The 24,743-nt window shown below is 40.8% G+C and overlaps 1 protein-coding gene across 1 annotated transcript in view; it reads right to left on the bottom strand.

Moving 5' to 3' along the window:
• The window catches only part of INTS11 (integrator complex subunit 11), a 519,827-nt gene extending 507,658 nt beyond the window's left edge, over positions 1 to 12,169 (bottom strand). The window contains exons 1-2 of the mRNA XM_044063605.1: positions 12,026 to 12,169; positions 5,672 to 5,772 (exon numbers count right to left, since the gene is read on the bottom strand). Coding sequence (XP_043919540.1) covers positions 5,672 to 5,772; positions 12,026 to 12,169 — 245 coding nt within the window. The remainder of the gene's footprint in view (positions 1 to 5,671; positions 5,773 to 12,025) is intronic.
• Between the last annotated feature and the right edge of the window lie 12,574 nt (positions 12,170 to 24,743).

Genomic DNA, 24,743 nt, shown 5'->3' with positions numbered 1-24,743 from the left:
GATGAGTCCTTCTTGTTAAATATTCTGTTTTGCTTTTTTCATTGGTAGGTACAGAATGAGGGGGCAGAGGCAGATCAAAAAACAAAATGTATGATTTGGACCATGTAAAGCAGATGAAACAGAAGTGACTATGTGAGTGTATTGGGGAGAGAAATACAGAAGCTGGTCATTTTCAGAATTTTATTTTATTTACTTATTTATTTTTATTTTACATTTGTTGACCGGGCTAGTCTAACTGGATATATGTCCATTTTCAGTAGAGGCCCAGGGAGAAAAGCTCCAAACATAGGCAGTGACATGACATATATTATATGCAGTAGTAACATGATTTGCAGTACATTATTTAGATTATACATAAAAAACTTATACAGCGTCCTTTAGTAAGGCTTAGGCTAAGCTCTAATACAGAAAACAAACATAATATAAAATTATTATTTTTTTGTTTTTTGCCTGGTTTACAGATGTACAAACTTCTGTTTACATCTAGTGTAGAGGAGGGCTAGCACTTTTAGAGTAAGTAAACTCTTATAGAGTTCTAAGAAGGGAATCTCGTTAAATACGATTTAGAGGTTAGCTTACTAGTTAACACCGGTAGACGTCAAACCGACAGAGCAGAGAAGTATAGGGAGAAGAGGATGGGTAGAGCAGGGACATAGCCAGTGTGTTTTAAGATATTCTTTAAGATATTTTTGAAAAGCAGTGCGGAAGAAAGAGTTGAGACCTCATTTGGAAGCTGGTTCCAGGTTTTTCCCACTGTTTTAGTGAATAGTGAGTCTCCAGCCTTGTTGTTTGATTTAATAGTGGAAACTAGGAGCTTATTAGCTGAGCGTAGTGCTGCAAGATTTTTGTATGGGGTAATCAGATTAGTGAGGATTGGTGTATTCTTAGGGTGGTAAAGGATCTTTTGGGTGATGTTAAACTTAAATAAGTTTACACTGGTTACAGTACAGCTGTGCTTGCTCTACAAAGGTCTAAAGGAAAATGTGATCTGACAGAAGTAATTTGTGGTCTGAACCATCTTAACTCAGTGAATTGTTTGTTCCTTTTTAGTCATACATGAATAAACAGCTTTACTTTTGTGTCTGTGTCTGTGAGTCATTCAGAAAAAAACGTATTCATTTATAACATTTTTATATAGATGTATGCTATACTACCTTAAGCAACAATTAGCTGTTTATTTATTTTATTATCCATTCTTTGACCTTGATTTTAAAGTGAAGAATAATGTGATTAGTATATGATAGTATAGTATAGTATAGTATAGTATAGTATAGTATAATGTAGTATAGTGTGGTAGTACACTGTAGTGTAGGACAGTATAGTACAGTGTAGCACAGGTCAGTGCAGTATAGTGTAGTGTAATATAGTATAGTGTAGTGTAGTATAGCATAGTAAAGTATAATATAGTATATAATGGTAGTGCACTACAGTGTAGGATAGCATAGTAAAGCGTTGAGTGGTATGAAAAAATAGTGTAATGTAGTGCTATATAGTATAATATCCATTGTGTGATGTAATATGCTGTTATGACATGCACTGAGGCATAGTATATAGTATGGTATTGAAGTATGGTATTATTATCTCATTAACACCTATTTGGTCTGTACATTCCACAGCATTTTCTGAAAAATCAACTTAAAAGCATAAGATAAAAGTAAATATTTTGTAAACAATAAAAGCTATTACAACTGTACAAATAGCAACCTTATCTGTAAGAGGTATTTTTACTGATAACAGTCAGAGCATTCAAAGTCTTTCCATAAATAGTATAGGTTCATAGATTCATAAGTTATATATTAGGCTAATGACCTCAGGGCCTTTGTAAGTCTAGCCATGCAACCCAACCCAATTGTGTCCCTGTGTATCATGGGTGTTCATTAGGAGAGGGTATGCTAGGAAGTTTCTAGAAATTATGTGTGTGGGGGGTGTTTATTTGGGCATAGTTACTGTCTGCTTCTGTCTATAACAGACATGGGGGCCAGACCCGGGGTAAATTTCTGTTTTCCCATCCATTGGTGAAGGTTACTGTTATTTATTTATTGACAGTTGATTAAATAGAATTAGGAATGGACTCTGCTTCATGTACATGCGGAGCCTGTTACAGAGTATGAAGTTTCTTTGAGACAAATATATGTCTAGCCAGCACTGTCTTAGCTATGTCACAAGCAAACTAAATCCTTGAATCTAATGGTTCTGACGCTGTTCATTTTGTGGATTTTGCAAAAGGTCCATCAGAGTTCCAAAAATGTCTTGTAAGCAAGGGAGCCCGCAGGATTTTTTGCAGGGGGGTGCAAACCCAAGCCCCGCCCATTCAGCCCCACCCCTCTGCTGGCCCCGCCCACACAGCCCCAAGCCCACCCCACCCCTCTGCCAACGCAGCCATTCCAGTGTCCTATTACTTGGCTATTTCTCTCTATTTGTCGTAGACACTGTTCAAATCTCTCAGTCTGCATACTGTTTTATGCTTTACTTCTACAATGATTACATATATTTGTATTTCATTTACAACTTTTATTTCAAATTTTATAGCACAAGCACTGATAGACATTTACTAAACACAATAGTCTTACAATGAAAAGAGACTTAGCATTAAAACTTCTCTACCTTTGAAACCCACATTCTCTGAAACAACATTGAAACACACATTCAAAGAAAATGCATCTGGCCAGTGGCAAGTTAAGTTTACCTTTGGGCTATTTTCAAATCATAAGCCCTTGCATTTTTTGGACCATGCAAAAAGTTCTTTGATTCACGTTTCTGACTATATTAATTATAAAATATATTTGAATTATATCCCTTGTATAATAGCACCACTACTCTAAATTTAGTTTTGAACATTTTCTAGTAAGCAATGAAACAAAACAGACTAAATGGCAAACTGCCCAGTTCAGAACACTTCAACCATAAAAGCCACTCAAACTTCTGTCATTACAATCCACCAATATCAGTCTATAGGCACAATCTCTGCAGAAGTAAAAGTAATCTGAATAATTCCACATTAAAGATATCTGAAACAACTGAAGAGGTTGTTGCTAGAAAACAACTTTACATTTCAGTGTTTCATCTACAAATTCAAGGCCTATTGCTCTTGAAGCATAAATTGCCTATGGTGCCTTGCACAGTCTTTTCTAGTTATTAACTTTAAATATTAAAGAAATATGAATATTAATTTAACAGGAAGAATGAAACCCCTAAGCACAGAAAAGTTCCATCTACAAAATGGTTTCAAAATTGTTCAAATGAGGTTACATCCCATCAAAATACACTTTTAATATGTATTCTCTTACATATTGTTGTATGTTACAAAGAAAATGTATGAAAATAACTCTCAAAGTAAGGAGGGAAACCAGACAACCATGTGATATGCCGAGCCAAGTAAGTCCAGTACTGAATTCATTATCATCATATATTAAAATGCATTGCAGCACTCATCAGAATTCCAGAATAAACAGCACTATCTATTTCATACTTTTTCTCTGTAGAACAGTGAATGCAATTTGTGCACTGTTTTTAAATGCACCTTGATTATCCTGTGAAAATGCCTTAGGCTTAATGATATCCAGCCAGTCAACAAAATGAAATAAAGAAATGCTTAGGTAAAAAACTGTCATGCTGCCTTACTGCTCACAGAAACGGATGGTTTTATAGGGTGTGATTTGATACACTATACTATGGAAGCCATTATAAAATGTTCAGACTGTTATATAACTAAGTTTCCTTTCCCATACACAGCTCCCCAGCCATTCCAGTATCCCATTACTTGGTCATTTCTTCCCATTTACCATAAACACTGTAATGTGCATAGTGTCTTTATGCTTTACTTCTACAAAGATTATTTGGATTTCATTTAAAACTTTTAATTTAAATTTTATAGCACAAACACTGCTAGACATCTACTAAACAATACAATACAATACAGTCTCATAATGAAAACAGACTTGGCATTAAAATCATCTGCCCTTGAAACTCTCATTCATTGAAACAGCTATTCAACCCACATTCAAAGAAAATACATCTGACCAGTGGTGGATAAAGTTTACCTTTGTGTTTCAAATTATAGGCTCATTGCACACATACTGTATATGTAGAACCATGCAAACACATGTTATTTGATTCGCCTTCTTGACTGTATTAAATTATAGTCCTTGTATAATACAACACATTTGAGAGCGTGTTTTAAATTTATTGTTTTGAACACTTTTCCAGCTGAGAAGCCTTAAAGGATATACAAAGAAATGATGTAGCTTGAAAGGTAAATTATGTATCACTTCCCTCTGTCCCATCCTGTACCTAATTAGGGCAAATAAAAGTTAATAAAACCCCTTTCTACAGGCAGCAAGAGGAAAATAACATATCACATTGCACTTTGAAAAATGAACATTACTCCTGTCACTTCACTGCTCTTCACTTAACTTCAAAACAAGTTAGAAACTCAGGACTGGTATCAATTAGATTTTTACATACGATTACTTTACACATAACTGTTAAATATGGTAGTGTTGAATTGCTGGCTAAAATGAAATCCATAAGAGAGCATATATTTTACTCACAACAGAGAATAAGTGTGTAACATCCAAGTGTTAAATTAAGTGCTTACTTTCAAAATCTCCCAACTATAGCCAAGTAGTAGATCATAGATGAATCAAAGTTATATACACAAGGGTAAAGTTACTTAAGATAATCAAATATTAATTGTATTAATTAGAAACCACTCATCACCAACACCACAAAAAGAGAAATAGAATTATCTAAGTATACAATAAGTATGGATCACCTGGAATGTCATAGGTGATCCTTGGCAAAGCTTACAAATAAAAGGAATAAAAGTGTCACCATTAATTAAACACACTAAGCAAATCTATTATCTTGCCAACCCCTCCCTCAATAGAATACATGTTATATGTAATGCAGCAAAACATTTTCCCTGCTTGTATTAGTTATTTAAACACAGTATATGACTAGGTCTGACTTGTTAGCTTCCCACTAATCGTGGGAAGTATCACTGCCATTAGCTTTGACCACTATCATCCATTCTGATTGCTGGACCACAGAAAAGTGGTCCTTTAAAGGTTGCAGGTTATTTTTAATTAAGAAGCCTCCCTACCCTCTCATTTGAGTATTTCACCACTACACTCCCTTAATTCACTCCCTTAATTCACTATCAACAATCTCATTAGTGACATTTAGATACCCGGCCCAGCCCTTAGTATCAAGTGCCTGAACTAAAAAGAATGAAACTTATTTTTCCCTAATGTACTAAAAAACCTACATTTCTGCTATTTTTCCCATAGTAAACAATTGATATGTTTTAATTCTTTACACTGAGTTTTTAATTAGGCATATACATATTTTCTTTTGTCAGAATTCCTGTGCTTTTTTATAATGCTTACAAAAGAAAATATGGGCATGCCCAATTAAAAACTCAGTGTATATCAAGTGTTTACTAAGACTGTGGCTTGAAGAAGTCATACTTCTTTCTGCTTTTCCCTGTTAGGCCAGTCGCCACAGTTGATCACCTGTCCACTCATGATTGGGAGTGTAGTTTTACATCCACAAGCCGCACACACAACACATGTGACATCTTCAACACACACCTCCTAAGCCGCTACCTATTTCTCTCACAGACACACACCTCCTAATCATTTAAACACACACACACACACACACTTACCTCTCGCTTGTACTTTCATCCGTAATCCAGACATCTTGGAGCGGAAGATTAAAATGTAAACCGTCAATCGCTTGTACCTTCATCCATTGTCGAGACATCATCTGGAATTCAAAAAAAGCAGAAGCTTCTGTCTTAAAGTAGAACACCCTTCAAAAAATATAATGTATTTTTTTTTTTACTTAAAAGTAAATGAATCTCCCGCTCAGCCAATTCCAGGGGGGTGCAAATGCACCCCCTTGCACCTGCCTGCAGGCGCCCTTGCTTGTAAGGCAGACATAAATCGCTTCTCAGTAAACTCTAAGAAACACAGTATAGAGATAGGGCTTTCAGGGGATCCATATAGAACAGTGTATTTATACTCCGGATTCTCCTGGTAAGAAACCTTTGTGGGCTTTCCAACTGTTGTATATGTCTGGTCAGATATGTGCCGAAGGGGGCGTTATACTGAATGATGAGTCTGATAAGGGCTAAATAAAATGTCACTTTTACTTCCCTGGACCTGGTCACCATACCTTTACATATAAGTTAGGTGACATAGAATGGTTGTCTTACTACCATGGCCACATGTTGGTCAAAGGCCAGATTACTGTCTACACATGTTCCCAGATCCCTGACTACTTAGTCAACTCTTAGAGGTATCTTGTTGATTCAGTAATTAGCCCAAATGGCAGTTTTCCCCAAAGGCACTATTATGCATTCTTGGCATTGAGTTTTAGTCAGTGACCTTGGCATCAGTCATTTGTCTGGGTTCGACCCTCTTGTAAGATGTTTGCGTCATGGGGACAAATTAATGACAGCTCCCAATTTGCAGTCAGCTGTAAACTTGGTCAGCTAAATGCCCTTGATGTTAGCCTTTACCTCTGAGAAGTAGATGCCAAATAGGAACATTCCCAGCACCGAGCCCTGAGGTATCCCACTGGTCACTGGTCTGTTAGTGGAGGTAGCTTTTCCAAGCCCTGTCTGTGCTCCAGCTGACTGTCCAATGAGTTATGCAGGAATTTATGCCCAATTCAGTGAGTTTGCCAACTGTACCTGAGTGAGGTATAGTATCAAATGCATTAGCCAGGTCCAGGTAGGTGCTATGCACCATTTTCCCATCATCCAGTGCCTTGCTGACCTTTTCAAACAAGTCCACCAGGTTTAGCAGGCATGATCTTCCCTTGAAGAGAAGACCTGCAACAGTCAAGCGTGAGTGTCAAAGGTAGGAGAGTGGCATAGAACAGAGAGAGACAGCGACAGCTGACACAACAACCCGAACTTAATGTAGAAAATGGGAAAAAGGGAATTGACGATGGTGGTCCGCACTTAACAAAGCCAAACAGGGGTGGAGCTAGTATCTGAAGGTTTGCCATCTCTTTGTAGATCATTTCCATGATAATTCATTCCATGGCTTTGCATATTAGACTAATCAGACTAATAGGTCTGTGTTTTCTGGGCTCAGTTGATGGTCCACCCTTGTGAAGTGGGATAACTATTACAGTCCTACATTCTCATGGTACAAAGCCTGTTTTGAGGCTATAGTTGAAAGGTGACTCAAGTGGTCTTCATAGGTCATGTTTAGGAGGCAGCCCAGGATATTGTCAGGGCCACAATGTAACAACATCAATCGCTAGACAGCTAAGTGGACCCAAAAGGTAAAAAATAAGCACAGTGAAGAAACACAAAGGTCCAACCATCTCGTAAAAAACATTTTAATATAGAACAAACAAAGCTTTCAAGTCTCCAAGACTCTTCCTTAGTGTTACAGTAAATTATTTATTTTATTTTACATTTGTTTACTGGGAGGGTCCAAAGCTCCGCAGGGATTATTACAGTGAACACAATTACACATGTAAGGTACAGTGAACACAATACACATGTAAGGTACAGTGAACACAATACACATGTAAGGTACAGTGAACACAATACACATGTAAGGTACAGTGAACACAATACACATGTAAGGTACAGTGAAAAGGTCAAGAAACGAGCATAAAATAAATATACTATAAGGAACACATTGTGGTATAATAAACAATACAGTTGTAAAGACATATTTGTTCTGTCATATGGATACATTCATCAGTGGCTAATACAGTAAACACACATTGTTTAAGTAAGAGCATAGAAAGGAGTTGTTATGAACTTTCATAGCAAAAACAAGTATGGTAAGATCATTAAGTGAGGCTACCCAGGGTCAGAATAATTACAAAGCCAAGATCTATTTAAATGGGACTGCAGGAGTTTTTTGAAGTTATTTTTGTTTTCTGCGGTCCTAATATCTATAGAAATGCAATTCCATGCTTTTGCAACAGAACTGGAGTAGAAGGGGTCACCAAAGCTATTGGTGCTTTTGGCTATGTCTGCCAGTGCTTTGTTGGTAGATCATAGTCGGCATTTGTTAGAATAGATATTAAGTAGGCCTTGTAGTGCAGGAAGTCTATCAGGGTAATATAGAATTTGGTGGGCTATTGTAAGCTGGTTATACATAAGGAGGTTGGGTTATTCTAGCCGATAGTTGCTTGATTGCTAGACAGTGATGTGTTCTGAAGGGTGTGTCAGTTGCAAACTTAGCTATTTTATTGTAGCAAGTGTTTAGTTTATTTAAGTCTGTTTTGTTTAAGTTGATGAGTATGGGGGAGGCATATAGAAGAGTGGATAGTAGGTGGGTTCTTGAGATGGTGGTTCTGCTGTCATTGGTGAGGTACTTTTTGCAGCTATATAGGATTCCAAGTTTTTTTATGGACTTTTTCTATTGTCTGTGAAATGTGCATGTCGAATTTCATATTGTGGTCTATGATAACTCCTAGTAGTTTGGTGTGTTGGACAGGTGTGATAGGGGTATTATTAGATGAGCTTATAGTGAATGGAGGTATGGGGTCTAAGGCGCTGGTGAGGTAGAATATCATTAACTGTGGTTTTTGGGGTTAAGTATTAGATGAGAGTTGGCTAACCAGGTTCAACAGCAGTAAATGATTCCTTTGTCAGTTTCTGGAGTTGAGGGAGTGATGGGGCAGAGCATATTAAAGTGGAGTCATACAGTGGCATGCTGGGTAGCTTTGTGAAGTTGGTTGGTAAATATGTTGAAAAGAAGAGGTCCAAGAATGGATCCTTGTGGGGCCCCCAGGGTGACAAGTAGAAGGGTAGAAAATAAATGTTGCCATTTTACTGCTTGGTGATGGTTGGCTAGATAGTCTAGAAACTAAGAGTGGAGTGACTTAGATTAAGATCAGGGAGAGTGGCTAGAAGTCGGGATGGGAGACAGTATTGAAGGCCTTGGAGAGATCTAGGAATACAGTGGATACTAAGTTGCTGTTATTTCACTGTTGATTTACTGTGTTTTTAAAGCTGATAAGGGCTGTGGTAGTACAGTGATTGGGATGGAATCTGTGTTGGGTGATGGTTAGCAGTTTAATAGTGAGAAGGTAGTGCATTATCTGGGAATGTATACATTTTTCCAGGATTTTAGTTAAGGGGGTAGAATCGCAATTGGACAGTAATTAGATAGTTCCAGAGAATTACCCCCTTTGTGGAGTGGTACTATATGAGAAATTTTCCATAGAGAAGGAACATGTTGTTCTGATAGAGAGCGATTGATAAGCATAGAAATTGGATAAGAGATGGCTTTGGTTGTGATTTTTAGATATTCTGCAAGTAATTTATCAGCAGCCAGGGTTGTGGGTTTAAGTCTTTTCAGATATTTCTATATCGTGTTAGTTGTGACAGGTTGTAAAGAGAAGTGGTTATGGTCTACTGGTTCTGAAAACAGGTTTGGATATGAAGTTTGAGAGGTATCATTGGTGAGGGCCAGCATGGATTTGGTGAAGTATTCATTGAATTGGTCTGCAATATTACTGGTGGTGTTATCAGTGTTAGGGGGTGGTGTACTGGTCTTTCCTGGTTGTTAGATTTTATTAATGGCAGCCCAGAATTTTTGTGGGTTATTTTTATGTTAAGATTGTATGCCTCTATAGTAGTTCCTTTTGTCTGCCCTAATTTGTTTTTTGGCTTTGTTCCTTAATTCCTGGTATGAGTGTCGATTACTCTGAGTTTTATTCTGAAGCCACGAGTCCAAGGCTTTAACTATTGTTTTAGAAGTAGTTGGGTATCTCTGGTAAGCCATGGGGCAGAGTTGGATTTAGTTCTAACAGTTCTGATAGGGGCAAGGTGATTTAGAATGTTAAAGAAAGTGTTACTGAAGTAGTCTACAGTGCTATCCAGGGGTAAAAATGAGAGTGGTCTCTAGCTGCATTAATTAAGTGCTGATATGAAGTCCTGGGTTTTGAAATTCTTAATGTACTAAATTTGTTGGAGGGTAGAGGATTTTAATGGATTTACTTGGTATGTAATTACATAGGTGGGAAGGTGATCGCTGGGAGGGATCCTGAGAAGTAAAACTGAGATGGTCTGCTAGTCAGGATCCAATCTAGGATGGACTCCTTTGTTTAGCTACTCGTGTTGTAATATTTATTAATTGAGTAAAGTCGTGTAGGTTAACGTGATTGGTGGGGTGGTGTGAGTCACAGGAAGACCAGTCGATATTTACGTCATCTAGTATGATTGTTTTTTGGTAGAGGTTTTGGGATGCCCAGTCTAGGATAGATTCTACTGTATTAATGTCATTACCGGGGGGTATATAGGTACCAATTATATGTAGATTTTTTTTTTTTACTGAATCAACATCAAACATTTATTTACTAAGCCGGCTTTTCATAACAAAAACAATTATCACATCATACTTAAATAGCAGCATTGATAAAAGTAAAAAAAAGTTATAAAATCAAACATAAAAATTCATATATAAAGATACATTCATAGATATCAACTAAGACAATCTCCATTTTTCCATTAATAAACAACCCAAATTATTAACTATGTAACATAGCTTTGCCTAGCTTTTAAAAGTGGTCTAACACTATTTGTGATATTAAGCCCTGGTAATTGGTTGGTTCTGAAGTAACTTATCCATTTATACTCCATAATTTCAGTTTTATTGGTTAAGTCTCCCATCTTTTGTTAGGATGTTACTTTTGTAATACTCTAAATTTGAACAATTGGTCACTACCTCGCATTATAATATACTTGAAAAGTGCTTTAGTATCTATTTTTCTATGGATTTCAGATAAATGTGATGCTATTCTATCCTTTAATTTTTGATTTGTATTACCTATATAAAAACAACTGCACTTTTCGCAGGTAGCGAGGTAAACAACATTTTCAGTCATACATTTAGCAGAACAGTGAATGTAAATATCTGATTAGAGATGGGGTCCAAAAAATGATTTTGTAAATTAATATACCTACAAAATATACAATTATAACAAGGGGTCACAGTCTTCTTATTGGCAATAGGATCTATTTCCTATCTAAGATCTTTATCGCATAAATCTTGTTAAAGTTTTTTTTGGTTTTAATATGTAAAATGAGATGTCCCCAACTATTTTCCTAACTTCACTATCTGATTCAAGAATAGCCCAATTTCTTAGTATTATAGAGCTGATCTGAGAGGCGTGCCTAATATATTTAGTAATGTATCCTATAGACCAGTACTTATCAGTGGTAACTGCTAACGGTGGTGAAGTCATAACCAAATGGTTTCCCTTATCCATCTCTTTCTGATATATCTGAATGCATACTATCTTTAATAGGGTTTGGATCATAACTTCTCATAAAAAAGTAATCTGGCATACTATTAATTTCATGGATAAACTCACTATTTGTTGTATTGCGCCTACTGGCTCTTATAAACTGTCTTTTGATGATACTTTTATAGATATGCCTGGGATGCATACTATTGGCAAGGATGTATCTGGTAGTTTGTACACTTTTTCTGTGCATTGTTGTACCAAACCTACCATTTGTATATATAACATTCAAATCCTGAAAATTCACATTATTAACAGTGATTCATTCAAATTGTAGAAAGTCAGTAGTTTCCTGCAAGTCATCAACAATCCTTCAGATCTTCTATACTACCAGCCCAAAGAAGAAAAATGTCATCGACAAAGTACTTATAAAAACTAAATTCTCATTCTGAAATTTAGTTAAGCTATCAGTGATGTTAAATGCATATAGTTCATCCCACCTAGAAAGTACCAGGTTTGTATAACTATTAGCAACAGGTGTACCCATAATCACTTCTAGCAACTGGTGGAAGAACTCATTGATAAACAAAAATACATTGTTACAAAGCACTATATATTGTCATGGCCCACTGATGCCATGTTTTTAGCCTTAGTGAGTGCCACAAGTGCCTTCACCTTGTTAATAGTTGGGGGTATATGCACGTAGGTATTTCATGGAGGATGGCAGGGGAGAGTGGGAGGTGAAATTTTAGCTGAATTTGTCAGCCAGCAAATTTGCTATATCACTCACCTCAGTGAAGATAGCACTATTGTCCACCAGTTTGGCACACTGATGTGTGCCGCCTTTGAGGTTTTGGATATATCTGTAGAAGGACTCGAGGTTCTCTTTAGCATGTGATGCTATCTTGACATTGTAGTTGGCCTTGTTATACATAATTAGTCCTCCTAGTTTCCTGTTCAGTTTAATTAGAGAGCTCCTACATCATGGGAGTTGTTCTTCCTAACTTTAACCAAGATATTTTTCCTATTTGTTATACACCATTGTAAGGTTAGTATTCCATCAATGTGATTTGTATTTAGAGTTTGATTTGGGCTTACTTCTAGTAGGTACAACATCCTCTATACAGTCATTTACTTGGTTGTACAGGGTCTCTGAGAATAATTCCACATAAGTTGTTGGGAGGACATTGCATTTTGATGAAGTATCACTTAATAAGGTGTAGTTTGCTTTACAATATTCCTAACTGTTACAGGGGTTGCCGGCATTACCAAGTTGATTTTTATTTCAAAGAAGGCACTTTTGTGGTTGACCTCATCAGTGAGAACATAATACTGGGGGCTGGCAGTGATCTCCGATACTGGTGAGTACCAGGTCCAGTGCGTTTGACCCTCTGGGGGTATGAGCTCTATGTGGTCAAAGGTATTTGTGTTAATAAAGTCCAGAAATCATTGTGCCTATGTGTATGAGTCAGTTTATGTTTCCCAGTCTATAGAGGAGTAGTTAAAGTCTCCCATGAATAGGGTATTTGGTTTAATGATGAGTGTCTCCAGTAGGTCTAGGTACGAGCTATGGGATTCTAGGGACATACAGGGTGACCTATACTTTGCTAGGATATGGTATGGGACTTTGTCTATGGTGATTTGCACATGGATACATTCCAGGGCATCATCCTGTTTAACCAATGTAGAGTTCTGCTTGTTGCTATTATAACTTGAGACTATTTCACTTCTTGTCCTTGTCTGCGCTGTTCATGGTCTAAATGTGTGGCAGGCACTGAAGCCTTGCACTGCCAAAGTACTTTCTGTCGATTTAATCCATGTCTCAGTAATGGCACAGATGTCTATTTTCTCCAGAGTGAGGAGAGCTTGTAGGGTGTGGAGTTTCTTGTTTGGGCTCCTAGCACTGAACAGTAACACCTGCAGATTTCTTTGGGTTGTATTTGCAATGCTGGTAGGTTTGTCAATTTAGCATTGTCTAAAAAAGTCTCTAAGGGGTGGATAAAGATTTAGTCAATATTTGGAAGCCTAGGAGAAACAGATACAGGCCATCCTTTGCAAAGCAATGTGGTCTGTTAACTGTGTCCTCTCATGCTGACAAATATTGAATCCCCCTTGGAAAGACACAAGGAACTAAGGTAGTTACTGAAGTCAGTCATATTTTGTTCATACTGTGGTATCATCCTTGGTGAAGGTAGAATGCTGCACATATTTAGAGATCAACAATGTCTCTCTTCATATATCCCAGAGAAGTACATCTCTGGTCATTTCCACCCACAATGGACTGTGATAGAATCATACTGGTATCTGTGGTGTAGTAACTTGTGTGTGTGTGTGTGTGTGTGTGTGTGTGTGTGTGTGTGTGTGTGTGTGTGTGTGTGTGTGTGTGTGTGTGTGTGTGTGTGTAAGTAACTTTGCAGATCCCATTTCCAGATAAAAAACTGTCATCTTCTTCTTGTTCAGTCTGGTGAGTGTGACGTGTGTTGTATGATGGAGTGCCCCATGACAAGAGTCTTAGGTAATGTGCGTGACATGTGTGTGTTGTACGATGGACTGCCCTATGACAAGAGTCCTAGGTAATGTACGTGAAGTGTGTGTTGTACAATGGAGTGCCCTATGACAAGAGGCCTAGGTAATGTACGTGACATGTGTGTGTTGTACGATGGAGTGCCCTATGACAAGAGTCCTAGGTATTGTCCATGACATGTGTGTGTTGTACGATGGACTGCCATATGACAAGAGTTCTAGGTAATGTGCATGACATGAGCGTGTTGTACGATGGAGTGCCCTATGACAGGAGTCCTAGGTAATGTGCGTGACATGTGTGTGTTGTACGATGGAGTGCCCTATGACAAGAGTCCTAGGTAATGTGCGTGACATGTGAGAGGGTCTGTGTAACTAGTATTTGAACTTGTGTTCCATCTGTGCTTAGCATATCATGCCCTCCGTCACACAATGAAACTGTGGACCATTACAGAGTATACAGAAGCACTATGAAGGATGTGGTTGAGATGTATCATAAGTTCATAGGTTCATAGGTAGGTACTAGGCTATCGGCCCAAGGGCCTATGTAAGTCTAGCCAACAAGGCTCCCTGGCTTATGCCACCCAAGAATGTTATTTTCCTGTGCCACTGTCGAGCAGAGACACAGAAGTGATCCCTGGGGTGTATTTCCCATTTCCCATCTACTCATCAAGATTTTTCTTGAAGAGAGCTAATAAAGAACTTTGCTTGACATAGATGGGTAGCCTGTTCCAGAGCATGGGAAGTTTCTGGGACAGGAATCTATCCCTCCAGCATGTCCTATTTATTGTGGTGACAAGATTTAGGTCCCTAGAGCATGTAGCTCGGAGGGATTGGGATTTCTTTAGGTATAGCATGTCCAACAGCTCTGGGTTTGACATAGCTTTATATGTTAGGCAGAGATCACCTTGGAGTAGGCGATATGCTACAGAGTAAAGCTGGAGTTTTTTTGAGAAGGTCAGCATAGGGCATTTATTTGAGGCCAGTAATCCTCTTTGTGAGGTACTTCTGTGGTCTTTCCAGCTGCTGCTAATGTCTTATGAGGTACATTCCAAAAGGGGCATTGTACTCTATAATGGGTCTAGAAGGGAACAATGACCTCTTTTTTCCTGGAAGAGAACCCTTTTATGATGAGGTGTGCCACGTAGAAGGACTTCCTGACTAATGTGGTGATATGACTATCAAAGGAGTGACTACTGTCCACCTGGGTCCCAAGGTCTCTTATCACACATTTGGTGTTAAGTAGATTGCTGCCTATGTGGTAGTTCATGGGTAGAGAGTTTTTACCAAGGGGATGACACTGCACTTTTTGGCATTGAGCTTGAGGCCATGGCTTTGACACCAGGCATCTGTCTCAGCGAGGCCCTTCTGTAGGATGTCCACATCATTTAGGGACTTGACTATGGCTCCTAGTTTGCAGTCATCTGTGAACTTCGTTAGCCAGAGGCCTTCTGTGTTAGCCTGTACTTCAGAGAAGTAGATACCAAACAGGAGAGGTCCCAGGACTAAACCCTGTGGTAGTCCACTTGTCATTGGTTTGAGTACAGATTTGGAGTTTGCAACTTTTACAGTGTGGGTTCTGTCAGTGAGCCAGTTGGCAACCCGTTTTGTGATGTAGGGATTTATACCTAGTTTAGTGCGTTTAGGTATAATTCCAGAATGGGGGATGGTGTTGAAAGCCTTGGCGTAGTCAAGGTAGGCTGTGTGAACAACCTTACCCTCACCTACGGCTTTGGTGACTGCCTCAAAGAAGTTGATCAGGTTCAGGAGGCATGATCTGCCTTTCACAAACCCGAACTGAGTGGGATACAGAGTTTGGAGGTTACCAATGTCTTTGTTTATGAGTTCCATGATGATACGTTCCATGGCCTTGCAGACCAGGCTCGTCAGGCTAATAGGGTGATAGTTCCTGGGATCAGTGGTGGATTCCCCTTTGTGAAGTGGGATAAATGTTGCTGTGTGCCATTCAGTGGGCACAAAACCTGATGCGAGGCTATTATTGAACATGGTGCTTAGGTGGGGAGCCAGTTCATTCTGAAGTTTGTGTAAAACGCAGCCTGGGATGTTGTCCAGTCCAATGGATGCTGTGTTTTGGCTTCAGAGAGTGCAGCTTTTACCTGCATAGTTGTGATTACAGGGACTCTGCATTCTTCCTGTATAGATATGGGCCCTTTAGGGGGTGGGGGGGGTAAAGTTAGCACTGAACCTATCTGCCAGGATGTTGGCAATATCAGTTGGTTCAGTAATTTTCATGCCGTTGTGCTGTAACTCAGACCAGATCTGGGTGCTGCCATCGAGATTCTTGACATAGCTATAGAATGCTTTGTGGTTGTCCTTAGAATTAGTGGCGATTTTGTTTTCATAGCTAGCTTTGGAGAATCCTATAAGGGATCTCAGCTTCTTACTGAGGCTGACTAGGTAGCTCCTCCACTCATGGGATTTTACTCTCTTTTGCAACAATTTCTTCCTTCTGTTGTACAGTTTGTTTATGGCAGGGGACCACCAGATTGGCTTCCTTTTTTTGGAGGATAGCATCTTGGTTATGTTTGGGATAGCACGATCCATGTACTTGTATAAGTGCTTATAGAGTGCATTTGTAAAGGATTCAGCAGTTGTAACTGTATTGTCCATCTGCATGGGTGTCATGAAGTTCACCACCTGAAGTTGGCTTTGGAGGACTTTTTTACTGTGGTTTACTTAATGGGGGTTGGGGGCGGGATATGGATATCAAGGTTGATTAGCTTATGGTCAGATTGGACCAGCGAGGAGTTGACTTCAGGTGTGGAACACCGGTCACTTATGTTGGTAATGACTAGGTCTAGGATATTGTTGCCCCTGGTGGGGGTGTGGATAAGTTGATCCAGGGCATTGGAGTTTATGAATTCCAGAAAGCGTTGAGCTAAGGAGTTGGTACACGAGTAGTTTTCCCAGTTAATGGTGGGGTAGTTGATGTCGCCCATTATTAGGGTGTTTGGTTTACCCTAATATTTTCCAGTACATCAAGAAAAGAGGAGTGGGAATCCTGGGGCATGGTGGGGGATCTGTAGCAAGCTACAATTTGGATTGCAGTTTTGCCCAGAGTTAGTTGCACTTGGATAACCTTGGATGCATTATGCTGAGCAACTAGCCTGGAGGTGTGGATATCCTTAATGAATGTGGACACACCTCCACCTTTGGTGTTTCGGTCCACGTTACATGGCCGAAAAGTGTGGTATGAGTTATAGCCTGGTAGTGCAGGGGTGCTCTCTGGAGCCTTGAACCAGGTCTCAGTCACTGCACAGATATCGATGTTCTCCATTTTAAGGAGTGCCTCGAGTGAGTGCATTTTGAGATTTAGACTTCTAGCACTGAGTAGCATTACCCTCAGTTTTTGCTTGCCTGTTCCTGTTACTGTGGTGAATTTGTCATTTGAACCTTGCCTACAAAAGGCACTATAGGGGCCGCAAGAGGCTTAGCCAGTATCCAGAATCCCAGGGGCGAGAGGTGCAGGCCATCTCTGGCAAAGCATCGTGGTCTGTCGACCATGTCATCCCAAGCAGATAGCTACTGGATCCCCTTAGAATGACACCAGAAGCTTAGCCAATTGTTGAAGTCAATCATTTTGTTGTTGTACTGCACTATCATTCTGGACGATGACAGAATGCTACTCATGGCTAGGGTCATACCTGCCTGGCCTACAAGATTGGAAAGCTCTTCCATGTCTCTTTTCATGAAGTCCAGGGAGGTACAACTCAGGTCATTCACACCAACATGGACAATGACAGAGTCATATTTGTACTTGTTGTGGAGTGACCTGAGTGCATGGGTTATGTGGCAGTTCCTGGCACCCGACAGGCTACTGACAGTAACCTTCTCCTTATTTAGCCTGGTGAGTGGGACATCAGTGTGCCTGACTATAGAGTCACCTATGACTAGTGTGTTGGGTACGTTGTTTTGCCTTATTGGCTGTGGTTGAGTGGCACACTGAGTCTGTGGACTATGTGTCATTTGGGTTGTGTTGGGGGATGGAGGTTGCTTGCATTTCTGCTTTGGAGGCCTCTGTTGCTTAGACAGATCATTATTGGGAGCCTCCGCGAATGTTTTTGTGTTACTATGTGTGGATTTTGGTGGTGTAGATTTAGTGAGACTATGTGATGAGTGTGGTGTGGTGCAAATGTTTACCTTCTCCTCTTGACTGTCAAGTTCAGTCTTGGTTGGAGAGAGCTTTACCTCCACTTTGGCTAGATAAGTGCATCTCTCACAGGTTGTAGTGTTGGGTGGTAGGAGGAGAGGGTTGCCTGTGTACATGAGGCAATTTCTACATTGTCTCAAGATGTCTAGATTCATCAGATAGACAGGAGAGAACACTGGGAGCTGACCCTTGGACATGCCTGAATAAAAAACTATTTTCCTCTTGATAAGTGAGGAAAGTGAGTACAGGAGCTGTTTTTCTCTAAGCAAGTGAGAAAAGTAAGTGCAAAAACTGTTTTCCTCTAGGTAATGAGGAAGGCTGAGTGCTATAGTAATCAGTAGCTTATTTAGTGCTTACAAGTCCTGAACAAGTGCTGAGCATGAATAAGCAAATTTAAGTGCTAAAACTAAGAATCTGTATCTGCACTAGATGAGTTACAGGACAGAAACAAGTGCAAATGCAGGCTTTCAAATCAGAAGTATTACCCTCATACGCAGGCCAGTGAAATCTGTGAAGTAGCTATCTCTGTGGACATCAAGGTATATGTGGCTTTGAGACTACTAGCTACAGAGACCTTTCAGTGACCAGTGGGAGACATAATGGGTGTATGCCAGGTAATGCTACATCTTGCGGAGTATGTGTTGTTTCTCCATATGACAAAGGAGAGAGCTAACACAATGGGGTGTTTTATGACATAGGCCAGTTTTCTAACTTACTGAAGGCCATAGACTGCCTCCACATTATAATAAAGGCTCCAGATGGGAAGAAAGGAAGAAGGCATCTCAACCATAAATGGGTTCTACTCTATCAACTGCCTAGCAGTTTGTAATGTCAAAGGCATAACATACAATGTTTCTGTAGACCACCCAAGTACTGCCCACATCTCCCACATTTGGCAAACATGAAACTTATATCAGCAATATATGTGGAGTGATTTCACTTAGAGACGTCTTATTGGTGATAGCAGACATGTGCAGGAGCCATGGTTAATGACACCTAATACAAATTCCCAGACCATGGCAGAGAATGTCTACAACAGAGCCTTGTCATAGGCCTGTGTCATTGCTGAATGCATGTTTTACCTGCTGAAGGGATGCTTCCCCTATCTGAATGTATCTGAGATTGTCCTGCAGTATGACCTTGGAACATGCAGTATGATATTTTCAGTCTATGCAATATTAATAGACATTATGATATGTAGACAGTTACAACAGGGCAGGCAAATTCATAAGGAGTGCCTCACAGAAACAGGAGTGAAGGAGGTGATTGATGAAAAGCCTGTGGGGAAGACAGCTGTAGGGGAGGAGCTTGTAAAGGAGGAGGTGCTTGATGATAAGCTTGTAGAGGAGCTGGCTACAGGGGAGGAGCCTGTAAAGGAGGAGGTGCCTGATAAGAAGCCTATAGAGGAGCTGGCTGCAGCAGGGGACTGTGACAGACAGAGATAAACATATGATATGAAACATAGATAAACCCATGACACTGGCTAAGAGGCAGCATCTGATGCATATGTATGGGCTGTAATAAAGTAGTATCCACAGCAGAAACAATACTGCATGCAAACCTACAAAAAGGGAATGCTATAACATTGTTAGACTGGCCATACTGTGGATCAGGCATAGGCTACCCATGAAACAAAGTATAGAGGGCATGGTACAGTTATTACTATATACACAGGTGGGAAGAGCCACAATGTAGTGTCATCTGTGCTCAATTGTGTGTTTATCATTGTATTTGAACAATATTTTTTTATGTTTCATAGGATCATAGATATATACTAGGCTAATGACCACCAGGGCCTTTATAAGCCTAGCCATGCAATCCAACCCAGTTGTGTCCCTATGTGTCATTATCATTTATTAACAGGGGGTATGTTAGGAAGTTTCTAGAAGTATTAGTTCATAGGTATATACTAGGCTAGTGACCACCAGGGCCTTTATAAGCCTAGCCATGCAACCTAACCCAGTTGTGTCTCTATGTATCATGGGCATCTATTAGGAGGAAGTATGCTAGTTAGGAAGTTTTTAAAGGTTATGTAGTGGGGGGTATGTTAATTAGACATAGTTACTGCTTGCTTCTGTCTACCAGAAGGGGGGCAGACCCGGGGTGAATTTCCAGTTTCCCATCCATTGGCCAAGGTTATGCTTAAATAGATTAAGGGATGGACTGTGTTTCTCTCCAATATGTCCTATTTATATTGCAAGAAAAATTTAAGGCCTTGTATGTCTGACATGTGGTGGACTTGGAGACTGTGTCAGACTGGCCAGAGAGGGGAGTCCCATGCTTATTGCTGTTTGATTGCATACAGGGAAACAGTACAGAAGTCTGGCTGTTTGTTGGGATATGGCTCTAGCAGATGTTGCAGCACTGAGATGGGACCTGCAGGACAGGTCAAAGTCCCCACAGGAGATATATGCATAGACAATTCATGGGGGCACCCTTTTCCAAGAGAGTCACAGGCATGCTACACACCACGCTAAGATAATGGACTGCTCCTTGACTGTAAACTGTGAGCTATGCCATGACAAGTCTCACCACAAACTCTTTGCTTACTTGGAACTCAAAGTTGCAATGTACTTCCCTCAACACTGGATACCAGAGTGGAGTTTGTTGCAATATTTGTACTTGACCGTGGGTCTCCTCCATCCAAGGTGGTTAGCACTCTAGAGATGGAGATGAACCAGCTATGTGAAATGCACTGGATATATCTGGCCACACAGGGGCACCTTCTGTACACAATGTCCCTACATCATGTCAGTGATAGGTTCATAGGTTCATAGGTTCATACTAGGCTATCTGCCCAAGGGCATTTATAAGCCTAGCCCATAGTTATGTGGCTTTCGCCACCCCTTTAGTTTGAATAAAAACTATGCCTATCATTTTTCTGTGCCTCTGTCAAGCAGTGACACTGAAGTAATCCCTGTGGTATATCTGTGATCTCCCATCCATTGGTCAAGATTCCTCTTGAACAAGGCCAGCGAGGTGCTCTGCCTCACATGTACCGGGATTTTGTTCCATAGCACAGGGAGTCTCTGGGTGATGAATCTGTCCCTCCAGCACGTTCTATTTATAACTGTGTCAAGGTTTAAGTCTCCCGCCCTTGTGGTTCTGAGGGATCTAGATTTTTTGAGGTGAAGCATATTCATCAAATCTGGGTTTGACATGGCCTTATATGTCAGGCACAGGTCACCTCTGAGCAAGCGGTATGAGACTGAATAGAGCTGGAGTTCTTTCAGTCGGGCAGCATAAGACATATTTTTGAGACCCTTTATCCTTTTGGTGAGGAACTTTTGGGGCCTTTCAAGCTGCAGCAGGTGTCTGGTCAGATACATTCGAACGGGCATTGTACTCAATCATAGGTCTAATGAGTGATGAGTACAGGGGACGATGACCTCCCTTGATCTAGATGTGAATCCCTTCATGATCAGGTGGGCTTATATAAAGGTTTTCCTAACTACTTTAGCAACATGAGTGTCAAACGAAAGGCTACTGTCAACTTGGATCCCCAGATCCCTGATGACTTCTTCTGTGCTCAGTGGATTGCCACCTATATGGTAGCTAGGGGTAACCTTGTTTTTCCCAAAGGGTATGACTATGCATTTTTTGGCGTTTAACTTCAGGCCATGGCTCTGGCACCAGTTATCCATTTCTGTGAGGCCCTTCTGGAGGATATCTGTGTCAGATGTGTTTTCGACTATGGCACCCAGTTTGCAGTCATCTGCAAACTTTGTCAGCCATAACCCTCCTGTGTTTGCTTGTACTTCAGAAAAGTAGATGCCGAACAAGAGTGGACCCAGGACTGAGCCCTGTGGGACACCACTTGTGACAGGCTTTGAGTCTGACATGGCTCCAGCAACTCTGACCCTGTGGGTTCTGCCACTTAGCCAGTTTGCAACCCATCTTGTGATGTATGGGTTTACATTCAAGCTGATGAGTTTTTCGATGATACCTGAGTGGGGTATTGTGTCGAAGGCCTTTGCCAGGTCGAGGTAGGCTGTATGGACTGCCTTTCCCTCATCAATGGCCTTGGTGACTGTCTCGAAAAAGTCAACCAAGTTTAAGAGGCAGGATCTGCCTTTGACAAAGCCAAACTGGGTTGGATCCAAAGTCTGCAAGTTCCCTATGTCTTTATTTATGAGTTCCATTATGATCCTCTCCATGGCTTTGCAGATAAGGCTTGTCAAGCTAATGGGGCGGTAATTTCCAGGGTCTGTGGAGGCACCGCCCTTATGAAGTGGGACCACAGTCGTGCGCCACTCCTTGGGTACGTATCCTGAGGTGAGGCTAAGATTAAACAGCTGTCCTAACTGTGGGTTTAATTCCTCGTTGAGTTCATGAAGCACACAGCCGGGACACCATCCGGTCCCATGGATGCTGTGTTTTTGCCTTAGTGAGGGCAGTTCTCACCTGGGCGTTGGAGATGTTTGGGGCTACAATCCTCTGGAATAGATATCTCTCCTTTGGGGGAGGGGAGAAGTTTGCACTGAACCTGTCAGCCAGTATGTTAGCAATGTGTGTAGGTTCAGTAATTTTCACATCATTTTGAACTAATTCTGAGCATATCTGGGAGTTTCCTCCTAGGTTTCTAACATAGCTAAAGAAGGCCTTATGATTGTCTTTAGAGTCCTTAGCGATTTTTCTCTCAAAATTTGCCTTGGATGATTTTATGAGAGCTCTTAGTTTTTTACTTATAATGATCAAACGTGTCTTACCTTTCAAGGATTTTGCTCTATCTTGTAGTAGCTTCCTCCTTTTGTTGTAGAGCTTGTTTATGGCTGGGGTCCACCAGACTGGATGCTTGCCTTTGGCACAGAGAGTCTTAGTTTTGTTTGGGATTGCCTGATCCATGCAGTCCTGTAGGTGCTGGTAGAAGGCATTTGTAAGTGATTCAGCGGTTTGAGTAATGTTTACCACTGGCTCAGGGGCCTTAAAGGAGACCACACTAGTTTTTAGAAGTGTGAAATCGGCTTTTGAGAAGTTTTTCACTGTGGTCTTTTTGTTTCAGGTGGGGCGGGATGAGGACCTCCAGCGAGATTAGTTTATGATCTGATCTCACCAGTGAGGGGTATACTTCGGTGTTGAACATTTTGATCCCATGTTCATGATGATGAGATCAAGTATGTTTTCTCCTCTTGTGGGGATGGTGACTAGTTGTTCCATGGCATTTGAGTTTATGAACTCCAGGAATCTTTGGGTTAGAGTGTTCGGGCTTGAGTAGTGTTCCCAGTCTATATTAGGGTAGTTGAAGTCACCTAGTATGATGGTGTTTGGAGATACATTTATCCTCCAATGTTTTCAGGAAGGCCATGTGAGGTTCCTGAGTTTGAGAGGGTGGCCTATAACATGCTACAAATTGCAGAACAGTCTTGCCTATGGTTAATTGCACCTGGATGGTCTCCGATGCATTGCGTTGCCACCAACCTTGAGGTGTGGGTGTCCTTTATGAATATGGACACCCCTCCTTTCTTGGTGTTGTCCGGATTTTGGGGCCGGAACGCATGATATGAGGTGAAACCTGTTAGTGCTGGGGTGCTCTCAGGAGCCTTGAACCAGGTTTCTGTCACAGCACAGACATCGATGTTCTCCATATTGAGAAGGGCCTCGAGTGCGTGCATCTTGAGATTGAGACTTCTGGCATTGAGCAGCATTACCCTTAGTTTTTTCCTTTTGGTGTTCTAGGGTGGTAGGTTTAGAATTTGAGCCTTGCCTAAAAAGGCACTATGGGGTGGCAAGAGCCTTTGCCAATATCCGAAGCCCAGGGTGACAGGTGCAAGCCGTCCCTTGAAGCAGCGTGGCTTGTCCAGCATGTCATCCCAGGCAGACAGACATTGGATCCCCTTTGAATGACACCAGAATTTAAGCCAATTATTAAAGCTAATCATCTTATCACTGTATTGTGGCATCATTCTAGGTGAAGGTAGGATACTGCTCAAGGTCAGGGTCATACCTGCCTGGGCTACATAATCAGAGAGCTCCTCGATGTCCCTTTTCATGTAGTCCAAGGAGGTACATCTCAGGTCGTTGACACCAGCGTGGACAATGACTGAGTCGTAGTTGTACCTGCTGTTGAGAGACCTGAGTGCTTGCGTTATGTGGCGGATTCTAGCACCCGACAGGCAGCTTACTGTGACCTTCTCCTTACTCAGTCTGGTGAGCGGGACGTCAGTGTGTCTGACTATGGAATCACCAATGACAAGTAAGTCTGGCATTTTGTTTGGCCTTAAGGGCTGTGACTGTTTGACACTCTGACTGTGTGGTCTATGTGTTGCATGTGTTGGGTCGTGAGGTGGTAGTTGTTTGGGTGTCTGCTTTGGTGGCCTCTGCTGTTTTGGTAAATTTTTGATCAGAGCCTCGAGTATGTCTTTGTGTGAGTATGTGTATGATTTGAAGTTGTGATGGTACCATGTGTGACTGGGTATGTATTGTGTGTGGTTACCTTCTCCTCCTGTCTGGTCTTGCCAGTCCTATGTTGAGAAAGCTCAGCCTCCAGTTTGGCCGTATAGTTGCATCTCTCGCATGCATTTGTGTTTTGTGGGAGAAGGAGAGGATTGTCTGTGTACATGAGGCAATTGTAACATTGCCTCAATATTCCCAGGTTCACCAGTTGAGCTGGAGAGGACACTAGCAACTGATCCCTCGACATACTAGAAGTAGTAGATAAAGAGACTTTCAAAGGACTCCGGGGGAAGTGGGTTTTAGGCTGGTGGGGTACTATCTATAATAAGAGCGCTTTATCAAGGTGCAAGTACTGTAGGAGTAAGTGCTAGGCTGTGATGTTGCACATGTAGACAGAAGAATCCCTGAGGTCATCATACAGACT

Source organism: Protopterus annectens, chromosome 2.part1 (assembly GCF_019279795.1).
Source record: "Protopterus annectens isolate FY-2018-M chromosome 2.part1, PAN1.0, whole genome shotgun sequence".
NCBI lineage: Eukaryota > Metazoa > Chordata > Ceratodontiformes > Protopteridae > Protopterus > Protopterus annectens.
Note: the sequence above shows the minus strand (reverse complement) of the source record. Positions and strands in the feature narration are given on the sequence as shown.